The 15,000-nt window shown below is 43.6% G+C and overlaps 1 protein-coding gene across 1 annotated transcript in view; it reads left to right on the forward strand.

The window, feature by feature from the left end:
* Positions 1 to 15,000, forward strand: part of LOC123968020 (raftlin-like) — a 97,980-nt gene that overhangs the window by 72,088 nt on the left and 10,892 nt on the right. Inside the window, exon 6 of the mRNA XM_046044487.1 lies at positions 1,313 to 1,516. Coding sequence (XP_045900443.1) covers positions 1,313 to 1,516 — 204 coding nt within the window. The remainder of the gene's footprint in view (positions 1 to 1,312; positions 1,517 to 15,000) is intronic.

Here is a 15,000-nt window from a genome sequence, read left to right on the forward strand (position 1 = left end):
AACGAATCATACACGGATTAAAAGGTCCGGGTAATTTTCGTTCAGCTTCTCTACACTGTTTCCTCCTGACCTTTATTTTATTTTCAGCCTCCAGCTGCAGTAGGTAAATGGATTAGGCTATGCTAAAACAGGAGCATCGAACTTCATCCTGCTAGGGGGAACTACCACTGACTGTCCAGTGCGCCGGTTCCACTGGCAATATAACGCATATTAGGTCTACAGGTTAGGAAGCGGGGTGCTGGAGTGTACAGGGCGAGAGAGAGGAGGTCGCGGGAGCGACCTGGTGTACTGCGGACGGTCGGTGATCATTCTCTCTGGTTGGATGGAGCCTGACGCAGACCACAGCTGTTGCAAACAACAGGCGCAGGTGTATAGCAGCCAGTTAGTTTGAAAAACCAGTAGGGATAGCCTACAACACTGGTCATAGATAGAACAAAAGGCAGCTGCTTTGCTTTTTTCCATTTTGGTTTTAAAACAGAAAAAACAAAAAACGACTTGTTTTTTTTGGTTCTTCTGATTTGGTTTCTAATGGAAACATCAAAATTAAACCCCACAATTAGACAACTGACAAGTCAAGGTCAATTAGTATAAAAAAAAACTATGTCCAATTTCAGTATACTAATTTCATGTCAATGCTGGCCTATTTTTCTGTGACCAATTTCTTGAGCTCAGCTTTTGCAATTATTTCCAAGGACCCATGTAGACTTTACTAAGCTGGCTTTTTTAATATTGTCCATCGTTTTTGGAGAAATTCCACAGTGCTACATTTTTCACAGGACAAGAAAATCTAACTGGCTGGAAAACAAGAAAGCACACAAACAGTTATTTGCTGTTGACAGCTGACGACCAGGAACGCTGTGGCCAACTTTTCTTGGCCAAGACCCTTGTTGACTGTCCACACATTGGCTGAGTTTCCTTGTTTGCTTATCTCATAGAAAATACATGTACTTCCAATTGATTATTACCACTTTGCTCACAGTGTGGTTGTGTAATTAGTGTTGAAAATCACAGGAAAATAAATTCTCCTAAAGTAAGAAGTCTTTCAAGACTGCGAAGAAGTGGTAATTCCCTGCATCCTATCAGAACTTAATATTGCAGATAGATGTTCTGGATAACTTCTGGCAGCTGAAGGGAGGTAAAGTGCTCTAATAGACATAGCCAAATCACACTTTGGATTGTGGCCAATGTACAGCAGTAGTTCAATAATTATGCAGTAAAATGAGGGACTTCCACAGGGGCTACATCTGTATTGTCACAACCCTTACCGAGTTAAATCAGTGGCTGGGTTTTGTTTTCTATCATGTCTCAACAGGGGTGGAGCTGCTCGCTTTGTACAACCACCCGCCAGTCCGAGAGGGCCAGGTGAAGTACTACACTGTCAAGGTGCCGCTGCGTGTTCAAAATTGTGATGAGGGGGTCAAAGGTGTGGAGGCCAACTGGCTGGATCACATGACCCAACACTTCAACAATGGAGCCTCACTGGTCGATGGATACTTCCACCTGGGCAATGTGAACGGTAAGCTGGCATGACTCGCTGTTAGTGCAGAGCACAGAGTTTTCCCAGGAAAAAGATGTAGGACATTAAATGTACACAGTATGTGTATATGCGTTTGTATATACATGTCTCCTTAGGAATAAATCAATTTTAACTTCCACACTTGCTGTTTTTTTAGGTTACATCTCACACACAATTTAAAAACATTAGAACAAGAGGTGAGCAATGCACAAACAATGAAAATAACACATCCTTCACCTTTGCTTCTTAGATTCTTCATAATTGTTCTTCTGCAGTCACTCTCAAAGCTCAGACTATTACAGTTATTAAAACTGATAAAGGTTCCCAAATTGCCTTTTTTTCTCCTTCCCAGTATTACCACTTAAACTGTCAACATCAAGCAGATGACAAATTCAAGTCGACCTATTTAAAATAAAAAGCCTGGGCCAGGTAACAATGCTCCTTGGCCTGCATGACATTAATTATGCATTAGCTGGCATTCATTTTCCACTATTTTCCACGATCAGAACATATGACTGCTAATACTTTCTCTGTCAGTGTCAGGAAGTGGTGCAATCCTACAGGATTTTGTAACGCAAATGTACACTGGATGATTGAGAAGCTTTGACTGTCATATGTTTTTTTTTAACTTCGAATGAAATGACTACCTGTAATGTGAAAGTTTTCACTCCCAGTGCCAGAACAACAGACAACCAACACCAACTCGTAAGCTTTACTCAGGCTTGAAACTACGGTATTTAATCTAATTTTTTTGATCCTCATATAAAACTCTAGGCAGCTATTTCCAACAAGTGTACACTTGCTGCCAAACAATGTACTGTGTGAAAGTATGTGAATGAATGGTCGAGCACCAAGCACCTTACAGCTCAGACACTTTTCTCAGGAATTTGTGGATCAAAGTAAAGCTATAAATGAAGTGGATATTGGACTTAATTCATCAGGTGGCCAGAAACCTTATTAATGCGATGCTCATATTAGTTTGAGTCTGCTGGGTGTCTAAGGAATCTTTTTTTTTTGCCGTAACAAAAATAATTTGCTGATGATATATATATATATCAAAGCTATCTTTGTAAGAGTTTGTTTTATTCCCTTAGTACATTTCCTGTAGGGCCACCAGCAGGTCAAAGTTTTCACTTATCCCAATAGACTGGCACAAAACATTGTTTCCTCCAGTGGCACTATGAGATTGACATTTGGGGTTTTGAATGAAATGTCTTAACAACTCACAACAAGGACATATCACCGTGAAATTTGGTAATGGCATTTATACTTTGGTTTATGACCATACCTGCTATATTAATGACGTTCCCTACAGACTCAGCATTCCTGTGTGTTTAGTCCTGGCTATAAATGTTAGCATACTAATGTAACAGCCAGATGGGCTGTGCAGTGAGGTAACCTCACTCCCCAATGCCTTAAAAGACGCACTAGTGACCAACGCTAGCGCCCATGCAATTTAGCCTCCTCGTTAGCCTGTCTGCCTCCCGTAACCAAGATCGTAACTTCAAGTCCGGACTCGGCAATACAACTTGGGGCCGGTTACATTGGTGCCCTCACACGGATGGGATGCCTCCCCGATGCCTTAAGAGATGCGCTAGGGACCAACACTAGTGCTCATGCTTTTTAGCCTCCTTGTTAGCGGGTCCACCTAACGAGGAGTTTGGTATTTGCACCCATAAGAATGCATTGTTTCATTGCAGTTGCTATAAGTTTGTATGAAGCCTAACTTAGTTAATCAGAGGCCAGTTTGACTACTGGGAATACAGTCCTGATGTAGTTCCCCTTCGAGGGAACTCAAATTGCGTCGGTGACGACACTATGGGAATGCCTTTGGGCGTGGCAGGGCTGAAACATGAATGAAACTACTCCAATCCTATTGGTGTTGCTAGAATGGTAGTGTGTGACGGCGTAACTGGAGGCGTATATAAGCACGCTGGCACACCGGACACATTAGCCTTTTTCTATTCAGCAGGCACTCTGGCATGTTTGAAGACCAAAGCTACAGCAAAAACCGAAGAAGCTCTTACCTGGAAGGAAGTCAGATGGCAGACAGAGAGATGGCTGTTGAACGATTCAGGCGGTGTGTTTTTCCATGCCTGCGCTACATCACGGCTGGGGACACTCATGCCCTGTGTGTTTCCTGTCTGGGGATGCCGCATGCCCAGGCAGCTCTCGAGGGGGCTGCTTGTGGCCATTGCGAGGCCCTGCCCCTGAGGGTGCTGAGGTCCCATGCGGCTCTCTTTCCGAAGACGGCCGGAGGCGCTCTCCCCGTGGCTCGCGCCTGGCGGTCACTGAGGCAGCGCGCCGGCTTCGGTCATGGGGCGCCCAGCGCTACATCTCCGAGGGCATCGGGACTGCCGAGGCTTTTTCCCGTTCCTCGTCTGCTGACTCCGCCTCCTCTCTTCCCCATTCGGGAGTCCGTTTCTCGGCTTCTCCCGCCCGAGGTATGAGTTTGGGGAGGCTTACACAGTCTGATTCTGAGGAGCTAGACGTGCTTAGCATCATGGAGGATGACTTCTGGGAGCCGGGCCGACGTCATCAGACTGCGCCCAGCTATGAGAGGCGGGGCAGGAGCCGCAGGCCGGCAGTAACCTCTATGAGCTTTTCTGCAGCCCGAGCACCACCCCCGCGTTCTCTCCTGATTTGCACAATGAGTTGTGTAAATCATGGAACAGACCAAACAGACCTCTGCTGGACTAGCTTCTGTCACAGCAGCGTGACAGAAACTAAGCAGCACGGCTAAAGAGAACGTAACGATGCCTTGGGGGGAGGAAGCGCTCGCGAGCTATCTTTCTCCCACCCTCGCTTCGTTCCTTCAGATGTCGGCGCTCCCCACCAAGCTGTGTCGGACGAAACAGGCCTACATGGCAGCGGGTCGAGCTGGTGCAAGCCTGCACACTATGGCCATCTTGCAGGCGTACCAGGCCGATCTTCTCAAGACTATGACCTAGGGGGAGGTCCCTCTGAGGAGGACCTGACTGAGCTACGGACTTAAATGCTCCGTGTTACTAAGCAGTTTTCCCTGGCGGTTCTCCACTTCAGGGTGCCACCGGGGACCTACGCATAAGCATGGCGGAGCCTTGCAAACATTTCCCCGTAGGTCCTGCGCACCGTAGTGGATAACTACAGGCTGCAGTTCCGGGTCCACCCCCCGCAGAAGTTCAACGGGGTGGTCTGGACTGCGGTGCACGCAGAGCAGAGCCAGGTGTTGGGACAAGAAGTTCACTCTCTGCTGGAAATTGGGGCCAGAGAGCTTATTTCCCCGCCAGTCAGGGAGTCCGGGTTCTACAGCCGGTAATTCATAGTTCCCAAGAAGGACGGATAGGTTGCGTCCGATTTTGGATCTGCGGTCCCTGAACCAATCTCTGAGGAGATTCAGGTTCAGGATGCTCACCATCCCCGCCATCAGTCAAATCCAATCCGAGGATTGGTTTGTCACAACAGATCTACAAGACGCATATTTCCACATCTCCATCCGTCCCTCTCCTGAGGTTTACCTTCGGGGGCGCAGCATACCAGTATCGGGTTCTTCCGTTCGGCCTAGCACTCTCTCCTCGCACGTTCACCAAATGCATGGATGCAGCTCTGGCCCCACTGAGGCTCCAGGGCATCCGCATATTTAACTACATTGACGACTGGCTCATCTTGGCTCAGTCTCGGGAGTTAGCGGTTCGGCATCGAGATGTCGTCCTCACCCACCTTCAGCGTTTGGGGCTGCAGCTCAACGCGAAGAAGAACGTGCTGACGCCCCCCAATTATTTCGATTCAATTAAGGTCACGCCTCACTCGTGGGGCGTGACCTTAATTGAAGCTCCCCGAGAAGGGGAACGAGACACTGCGTTGGACCGCCACACCTCAACCCGCCTGGAGTGCCTTGCTTCATAGCAAAAGGGCTAATGTGTCCGGTGTGCCGGCGTGCTTATATACGCCTCCAGTTACGCCGTCACACGCTACCGTTCTAGCAACACCAATAGGATTGGAGTAGTTTCATTCATGTTTCAGCCCTGCCACGCCCAAAAGCCCATAGTGTTGTCACCGACGCAGTGTCTCGTTCCCCTTCTCGGGGAACAAGGGTTACATACGTAACCCGAGACGTTTTCTTGCCAGGTTTGGCTCTTGTCACCCGGGGCTGAGTAAGCTCCAAATTCCCAATCAGACGCTGCACCGCTCCATCATTCCCCTGTTCTGAGTTTTAAAGAGGTCATATTATACTTTTTGGCTTTTTCCCTCTCTTTTATTTAGTTATATACCTTTTTTGCGCATGTAATAGGTTTGCAAAGTGAAAAAGCCCAAAGTCCATCCCAAAGGGAGTTCCCATCTCCCACAGAAAATTCTGCTCTGAACTGCATTAAAACAGTTCGTTTGTAGTCCAGCCGCTTCCCTTTGATCCCTGTGACAATATTCCAAAATACGTGTCATAATGCTCGCCTAGCGGCTAGTCTCACACGCCCTCAAAAACACCGGTGGAAAAACACACTAAGCTGCAGCACACAGTGACAAGACTGCCTGCTGCCTCTCCTCTCCCTTCCAAACACTAGCTACCCTCCAGGCAGTCAATGGACATAAAGATGTTACTGTGATGTGGAGACAGAGCTCAGTTATAACTTTATGGATGAAAGATACATTTGTTACAGCTTAATAAATCACCACTCTGAAACTCTTGCTCCAGTCCATGTTGCTAAGCTAAGAGGAACACGTACAGCCGAATCAAAGCCGTGTTTACCGGCTTTTCACGACCTGCCCTACTCTGCTTCTGATTGGTTAGTAATCCTTAACTAGGAACTGCACATGTGCAACTCCCAACAAAAATCTTGTAGAAGTGGGTTGCATCACTCCATAGCTAAAACACAGGGTGAAAAGAGGAGCTGCAGCAATGTGCAGACACAAAAATCTGGTGTTTTATGAAAATGAAACCATGTAAACCTGTTCTGGTACAACCCCTAAATTGGATTTTGAACCTCAAAATGAGTGTAATATGACCTCTTTCAGGAAAATTGAGACATGGCTCTGGTGTTTTACAAATGACAGAAAGATGGAGTCTGTTTCCATCTGTGTGGGTGATTATGATTATTTCTTTATGGAGCATTGTTTAGAAGCTAGAGTTCATGGAGCTGTTTGGTATCCTCTTTTAAACTATTTCCTGTTTGGGTTTTCCTCTTCCATCAGACCCCAGCGGCTCTGTGCTTTGCTCTGACACTGGAGGAATAAGCCAGCCAGAGTAAATAATAGTCATAATTCATTAATTGTGGAAAGTGAACGCCTCAGCAGCTCTGAAACCTAGATAATTAACCTGATAACAAATTAGTGCCTCCTTGCATATTTTATGTCCTGAGAATGGAGTAATGAAGTGTATTATTATGATTCAATTTTTTTCTGCCTATTAGGGTCTTACATATTTTGCATTTTTCATGGGCTACTAAGATATGCGTCTCTTGAACAGTGAAATTACTTGTTAGGATAGAAAGCAGATCAGCTGCATTAGGAAAAGCTGTCTCTGCCTTTGTTGTCGTATAGGCCTGAATTCAGCTCACAGCTTAAGCTCAACATCTTTTGAAAACAGACAGCTTTACAGAGGTGAATGCTGTTACTTTGTGGATTTGGGTCTCTTGAGAGCAGCTGGCAGTATGACATCAAAGCGGCATCCCATTTGTTGTTAGTAGCTAATTACATCAAACAGTTGTGCAGCTTGAGTTTAGAATCAGTATCCTTTCCTGCCGTTTCCTTATTTAGCAACTTCTTTGAGATGAGTTTCTGAATTCATGATGAGACGCTAGACACGATGCAGGAGACCATCTTAACCTCATAAACATCAAGGACATGTCTGGCAGAAAAACAGCACCCTAAAGGACATGGAGTGACATCTACAGACACATGCATTTGGATGTGACATTGTAGTGACAGCCGTGTTTTGAGATATAGAGTAATCAGCGTGCTTCAGCTTTCAAGTACTGACAGATAAATGTGAAGTCTAACGAGGGTAATTGTGTTGAGAAAGACTGATTTTACTTGTGAACTGTTGTACTACGGTATATCATTTTTAGCCAGGTCTGGACTAGGGCAAAAAATCGGCCGTGGTATTGGTCGGACACTGCTCACAAATTCACCATCCTTGCAGTTCTAGTTAATATGTGTACCTACTATAATATTCCCCCAAACTACTATAAAGCTGTGTAGTAAGTGTCGTGTATAAGTATAACAGTGTAAGTGGATCAGTATACTCATTCGCACTCATTTACTGAGTCTCTGGTGATAAGAGGTGGCCATGGAGTCCACATCTCATACTCAAGTCAAGTAATTTTCACAGCAGCGTGGGATTAGACAACCAGATGCTGAAAAAATAATGTCACCCATTAGGACAGTCAGCTGAAGTTGAGACTGCATTAAGGAACTATGCTACATTAACAATGTCAAACAGCTACTGCTGCATGTATGACAGCGAGTGATCACTAGCAGTAGGTGACATTCTCACTTTATGATAGCCGTTGCGATTATATTATTATCATTGACCTTAATTGAAGTAATCATCATTATTGTCATTCTGGCATGGCACACACATGGCGTCACTTTGTGTTACAAAGTGGTGGGGACATTTAAGGACTCAGATTAGGGGTGTGACGAAACACTTAGCCCAAGACATGATGATGCACAATATTGGGGTCACCAGAACAAGACGAGAAGATATTTTACTTTTAACTTATTTTACAAATGTAGAAGAAATCTCATTTGTAAAATCTTTTCTGCACCAATTTATGGCGGAATTGTCTTTATTTATATTAAGGGAAACAAAATTCAGGCAGCCGATGACAAATCAGAATATAAAAATATAATATAAAGCAAGAATCAATAGCTTGTGTTGTAGCTTTTACTGTTACTTTTTTGGAAAAGGCAGATCTGTTTCTTCTGTATTTACACTCCATTGCATGTTGTCTTATTGTGCAAATAAACCTTTCTCAAAGCATTTTCATTTGTTGTTTAACATTTCTTGTTGCTAGTTTTTAGAAAAACTTTTAACAAATGCCTTCAAAAAGTGGTGGGTACGTATTTCCCCAGCGTCCCGAGAGTAAATGACTCCTATGACCCTACCTCCCTGCTCCATGCCTTCAGGTTGAGCTACTCCATGCTTACCACTTCACCTTCACTCTCCTCCTACTCACTTTGTCCCTCCGCCCTGTCACTCTGCTTCGCTGCCTCACGCCTCCTCCTCTGCCTGGCAGTTGCCACGGCCCTCCTTTACTCCTTCAAGTGCTTGTGCTTGCATTACGTCAGGTAGTGAAGCTGATGTTGAAACTACTGCAGCCCCAGTAGCAAACATTTGGTTATTTAGGAACATTTGGCGGCAGCTGTCTCAAGATTTATTTATTTTTTGGCCCGCAACACAATAAACAGAGGACAGAGGGCGAGGGACTGGGGCTAGTAAGAGATGTAATTGGGCCAGTCCAGTGTCAGTATGGAAAATGAACCAATGGTCCACTGTCTGAGTTCTGTGGGCCAGTACGTTGGCTCATTCTTTTTAACAGTACAATACAAATAAATTATTTATTTATATCGGCCCCATAGGTGCATCGGCCCACCAGGCATTTGCCCAGTATGCCAGATTACCAGTCCACCCCTATTTTTAGCCTATTTACCTTTTAGAGGAAGTGTTGAGCCTGCCTGCTTTCTATTATACTGAAATATCTATTTGCTAGATTATCATTCACTTTGGTGTAGATATAAACTGTGCCAAAAGGGTGAATCCTAATGTCTTTGATGATCCCCTGACTTTTCTTCTAGCACCACCATGAGGTTTTTGGTTTTGAGTGAAATGTCTGCACATTTATTAGATGGATAGCCATTAAATTCAGCACCGTTATCCATGTTGCCCTGAAGTTGAATTGTAATATCTTTGGTAATCCCTCCACTTTTTGTCGAACAGCTTAAGTAAAAAGTTAATTGGTCCAATGAACTTGAACATAAAATAACTGTAAAACTTATAACCTTCCCATCAGCCTCAGCTTCACTTTGGGTTGCAGTGATAATTATGTTAGCATGCTCACAAGCTAAACTAAGACAGTGAACATTAAACCTGCTAAACAGCAAGATGTTAGCATTGTCATTGTTAGCATGTAAGCATTAAGCTCAAAGCACTACTGTGCCTGTACAGCCTCACAGTGCATCTAACATGGCTTTAGACTTTTAGTCTTGTTTAGAAATGTGTTGCTTCACATTTTATTATATCTGGGAGTTGGCTGGTATAGCTTCATCCTTCTACTAATAAGAAGGATACAGAAACACACGCCAGACCATATTGTGTCCCACAAGGAAAGGAGAGGATGATGGTCCTAGTTTAAGCCTGATTGGAAAGTTTTAGGCAGTTGTAATGCTGTGTAATCTGAGACAGATTATGAAGTCCAATTTGGCATGCAGCATCTTTCCCATCAGTTATCCACCAAGATACAATAAATACGTACCATCGCTGTTGTGCTGAGAGTCAACAGTAACCACAAACAGTAAACCATACATGAACAATTATTCATAATTGCACTATTGTTTTGCAAAGCCCATAATTCAGTAATTGATTGAAATGAATTATCCAGCTCTGAGTTTCTGATGCCTAAATTCTAAATAGTAACACAATTTACAATCAACTTGAAAGCCCTTAGAGCTGCATACCTTAATCAAAGAGAGGTGAAAGGGTAATGGCCAATAGCCAATATTAATTTTAAAATAAAAGGTAATATTGACATATCAGCATAGTGATATATCAGCATCTGGCGCTCATATAAAATGGTTTATTGTTCTGAATTGAACTGCTTCTGTATGACTGATTTTTATGTTCTCAACCTGCTTATATTCATATATGTGTATAAAGTTTACCCTTTCTTTTACTTTAATAAGATTAGTAAGCATTAGCATGATTAATGTGATTTATTGACATTTTAAAGACTTAAGACCTATAATACATTTTAGAGTTAAATATTGCATTGCATGTATTGCAAGAAGAATGAAACTCTTGCTTGAAAGTTACTTGACAATTAGACAAATAGAAAATAAAACACTACTCCAACACTTGTTGTCCTCGAGTTCATAGATTATATGCATCACTGTTCATGTTCGTGCAGTCAGTCCATGACTCTGGCCTTTCCTCAATAATGTACTACCTTTCTATTGTCTCTGACAGTTGTCTGTTTGGCATGGTCTAGAGGGACGTGCACTTACACACAAACACACGCCAGACCATATCGTGTCCCACATGCTCCTTTTAAAGATGGGTTTCCATGGTGAAGCTGGATGAGAAAGCCTTTGGGGGCATTGTTTGCATACACATGTGTATGTGTGTGTGTGTGTGTATGACTGATCACTAAAACGGTGAAAGTCCTGTTTGGTGTGGCAGCATTGTTTACACTGAGTAGAGACCTCGCCTGAACTAGAGGGTAGAATATTATAGCGATGTTGAATTGAATTTACAGATCCTAAGCTGCACTCAGGCCCCAATGTCATAAGACACACATTAAAGATTCATACACACTGTAGCCCTGACTGCAAACCTCCAAATATGCACCTCTATCTACACAGACACAAACATACACTAATTTACACACACATACATACACACAGCATACACATAGGTTCACATTACCTCCCTGGAGTTGGGAGCAGGGTGTGGGTTGAGTTTGTTTACTGAAGAACTGACTAAAGTAATGTGTTGGCGGGGAGTTTGCCTTTGTTACTTGTATAGCTTAAGCTATCGCCAGAGCCACAATGAGGATTTGTAGCCCGGTTGTGAGACATTGAGCTATTCATATGCATGACAGTCAGCCCTCACTGGTTTCTAAATTTGGGCAAAGCCAATGGAGGGAGAAAGAGAAGGAGAGAGAGATACAGGGAATATGAAATTCCAATTTTTTTTCTTTTCTGTGAAAAGAAATTCATGGAAAGGAAATGATGTGCAAGCGTTTCTCTGACACAAAAGTTGACGAAAGGTAGAATTAGAACTGCTATGTTTGTGCATGTGTGTGCATAGTTATGTTAATATACACGATGCATGTTTGCAAGTGGTTGCAGTTTTGTGTATAGGTTTTGACAGCACACCATGTGTCCTCTCCACCTCTGAGTTGCAGTCACAAGACAGGTTGAGTGTGCCACTGTGCTCTCTTAATGCAGTTAGTTAGTTTTCTAATCTGTTCAGAGTATTTAGGCATATGAGGACCTTTTGAAGCTTGTATCACTGTGCATTGGGTTGGCTAAACAGTCTCACAAACCTGTTAAATAGAAAAATAGATTATGTTCACAGTTGTGGGGCTCAAATGCAACATATTACCCTAAAAAAAGGTAACATTTCTTTGCTGAGAATATCTTGAACACTGGGCTAATCCTTTTGTTATACATCAATACCACAGGGGCAGTTAAACAAAGAGTTTCAGATTATCCTGAAATAGTACTGATGGTGAAGTGCCACTTGCTGCTATATGTAGTTCGTTAACTATATATCACGTTTCACACCCAAAGGTCCTCTGGAGATGAGTTCTCCCACACAAGCTTTATCCACAAAAATATATTTATCTTGAAATCTTAGGAAGGATAAATCCCTCCCACAGCTGGGAGAAAGCAAAATTCTCTTCCTCAATATTTATGTTACTCCAGATCATATTGGCTGCATCAATGAACACCCCATGGTTCACATGGCTGGGGTCATGAGAACATATTAGCTGTAACTTAGTGGAAAATGGAAATTAATTATACTAGTAAAGATTAAAATGCATATAATGGAAATGTTCTCTGTACTAATACAGCAGATGTATGGTTGCTCACATGTTGCCTACTTGGCGTTTTCACCCCTGTGTCTTCTGTATTCAGACCAAAGCAAATACAGTATACATATGCAAACACGCCCTGGTATCCAGTAGTCACCAGCTAGAGTCTGCCTGGTATCACAGGTACCAGCCTGCCAGCTGCCAAACCTTCGGCTCTGCAGGGAAGAGCCACATCGAATCCACACACACACACACATCGGCACCCTCGTCTCTTCCTCTCTCTGTCCCTCTCTCTGAATGTCCACTCGTCTTGTTTAAAATATAGATAAGCTGTCAGCGGCCTGTCTCCATCTCTCTGAGGCAGCACCTGGCAGACATGTTTAAATCATGTCAGTAGACATGACCTGCGGCAGGGTCACCTTCTGGCTTGGCAGTGGTCACCTAGACTTAAACTGTTCCAAGGTACAGGGTACAAGGTAAATGTATTTGCCATTTTGCAACAGGTCTATATTAGGAGATGAAGTACATTACTGATCTGTGAAAGCAAAGGAGGTTTAATTATAGTCAAAACTGGGGAGTGTCTTTGAAACACGTTAGTGAGACACCAAATGCAAACCCAGCGACTTTATAGTGTGGCAGTAAATTCATGCCTTTGCTTTTGTATGTTTTCTTGACAGTAATTACAAATCCTAGTCACAAAGCTGCTTAATTGTTTATCGTAAAACAACCTAATGTTCTAAATGGTAATTTAAAGGACTATACCACTGTTTTTGCAGGTTTTAGATACATACTGATACACAACTAACTAGTTTGAACCTTATTTGCTGAATTTAGAGTTGCAACCATTGGACAATTAGCCTAATAATTGGGAAATTGTGATGAGAAAGTTTCACTGTTTTCTGATGTTTTATAGGCTAAATGACTAACTTAGAAGACAATTGGTAGATTAATCGATTATTAAAATAATCATTACTTGCAGCCCTAGCTGGAATTATAACTAATTCTAAAGCCAGACTTATTTTGCATCAGTAGGTGATGCACAGTTGCACACGACTTAATGGGAACAAATTCCTTTATACTTCCTCTGCTGTTTGCTCTTTTCAAACACTGTATGCTAGAAATCAATGTACAACAGCAGGTTTGCAAACATGTCCATGAAAATTAGGAACAAACTGCTTCCAACTGACTTGATATGTGCAGCCAGGAACCTCACATCTACATTCAAACACCCACACACCAAAAACTACTACAAACTCAAAGTTTCAGTCTCTGTGTGTCAGCATTGTCTACCCATACTGGATGTCTGTCATTTGTGTGCTGATTTCAGCAGCTGCGTGTCACCGGGTGTCATGACTCTCCCCCTCCATTTGCTTCTGTGTTTCAGTCCCTATGCTGTCACTCTCTGTTTTTAGTGCAACTGTATTTGCATGCCTCGCCTTGCGACCTTGAGTATGTGAGTCACGGGGGGATGGAGAACAATTTTACTGAGGGCGCACGGTGGTTTTTGCAAGTGTAAACAACTTATTCTCAGTCGGCCTGCTGGCTGCTCAGCTCAGCTCTCAGTCAATAGGCGCAAGATAATGTTTATTCGTGCACGCAACCGGTGGATTCCCCTGACGGACTGAACGCCCCCAGCAACCAACTCTTTCTCATCCACTTCTCTCGTTCTCCCTCTTCCTCTTTCCTATGCTCAGTTTCTGTCTGTATTATCAACAGTAACGGGTTTCTCCCTCTAGTACAACGAGACAGAAACCCTGTGTCGATCTCCCCTGAGTGATCCCTGTCGCACTGGCAGGGAACCGATGGCAGGCCTCAGTGGCTCACATTTTCGGAAAATGCTTCTCTGGAATTATATGCAAAGGGATGACGAATGAGATGGAGAAGCATTGCACTGGGGGAGGAAGGGGGTGATGGAGGGAGCGGAAGAAGAGAAAAGGTGAACGGGGTGAACTACTACAATGTCTGTATTTGAGAGACCCAGTAGATGTCTTCAATTGAGTGCGCTAAATGGGTTTTCAGGGAGGGGAAATAAAAGAGCCTGTCATCCCTCCACTCTATCTCTCCTTCTGTCTTCCACATTCCCTCCTTCTCTTTCTAGCTTCCTCTCCCTCCATCTCTGCAGCCGCCTTTCATCCCCCTATTATTAGGGCCCAGTAATGAAATGTAGAGTGTCTCGTATTGGTGCCTGGGCCCCAGCAAACTGTATTAGTGTGTAAATGGTGTGGGAGTAATGAGAAAGCACTCAGGCCAGCCGGGAAGACTGGACCGTGGGCCGTGTATTGTGTGTGTGCCTGCATGTGAAGTGCATGTGCATCAAATGAATAACAAGAGACGTTGGGTAGAGAGGGGTCCCGGCTCATGGGGGCCAGAGTGATGTTTATGTCTCGGATACCAATCCTGCAATTGTTAGTCTTCAACAGAGGAGAAGCTTATAAAATCTATTTGGTCAGCAGCACACAATCTCACTAGTGGCCTAAAGCATCAACGTCAGTGTCTTCATGTGGCTCACTTAATTTAAGTCTTTTTAAGGTGAATTATGCAGGCTTAGCAAAAGGATTTATGCTTTAATGCCTTACGGACTGACTTCATTAAATCACTGGCTACATTTTGCCATCACTAAAATCTGTCTATCCTTCTGAAAGCACTGGTTTTCAGTCCTGATCCTCTGAATCAGCTATTGCATTCACCTTGCTTCCCACCTGTAATTAGCCTCTGTTTAGCTGTCTAGTGTAATAAACCAGCAGGGCTCTG

This window comes from Micropterus dolomieu, linkage group LG03 (genome assembly GCF_021292245.1).
Source record: "Micropterus dolomieu isolate WLL.071019.BEF.003 ecotype Adirondacks linkage group LG03, ASM2129224v1, whole genome shotgun sequence".
Taxonomy (NCBI): Eukaryota; Metazoa; Chordata; class Actinopteri; order Centrarchiformes; family Centrarchidae; genus Micropterus; species Micropterus dolomieu.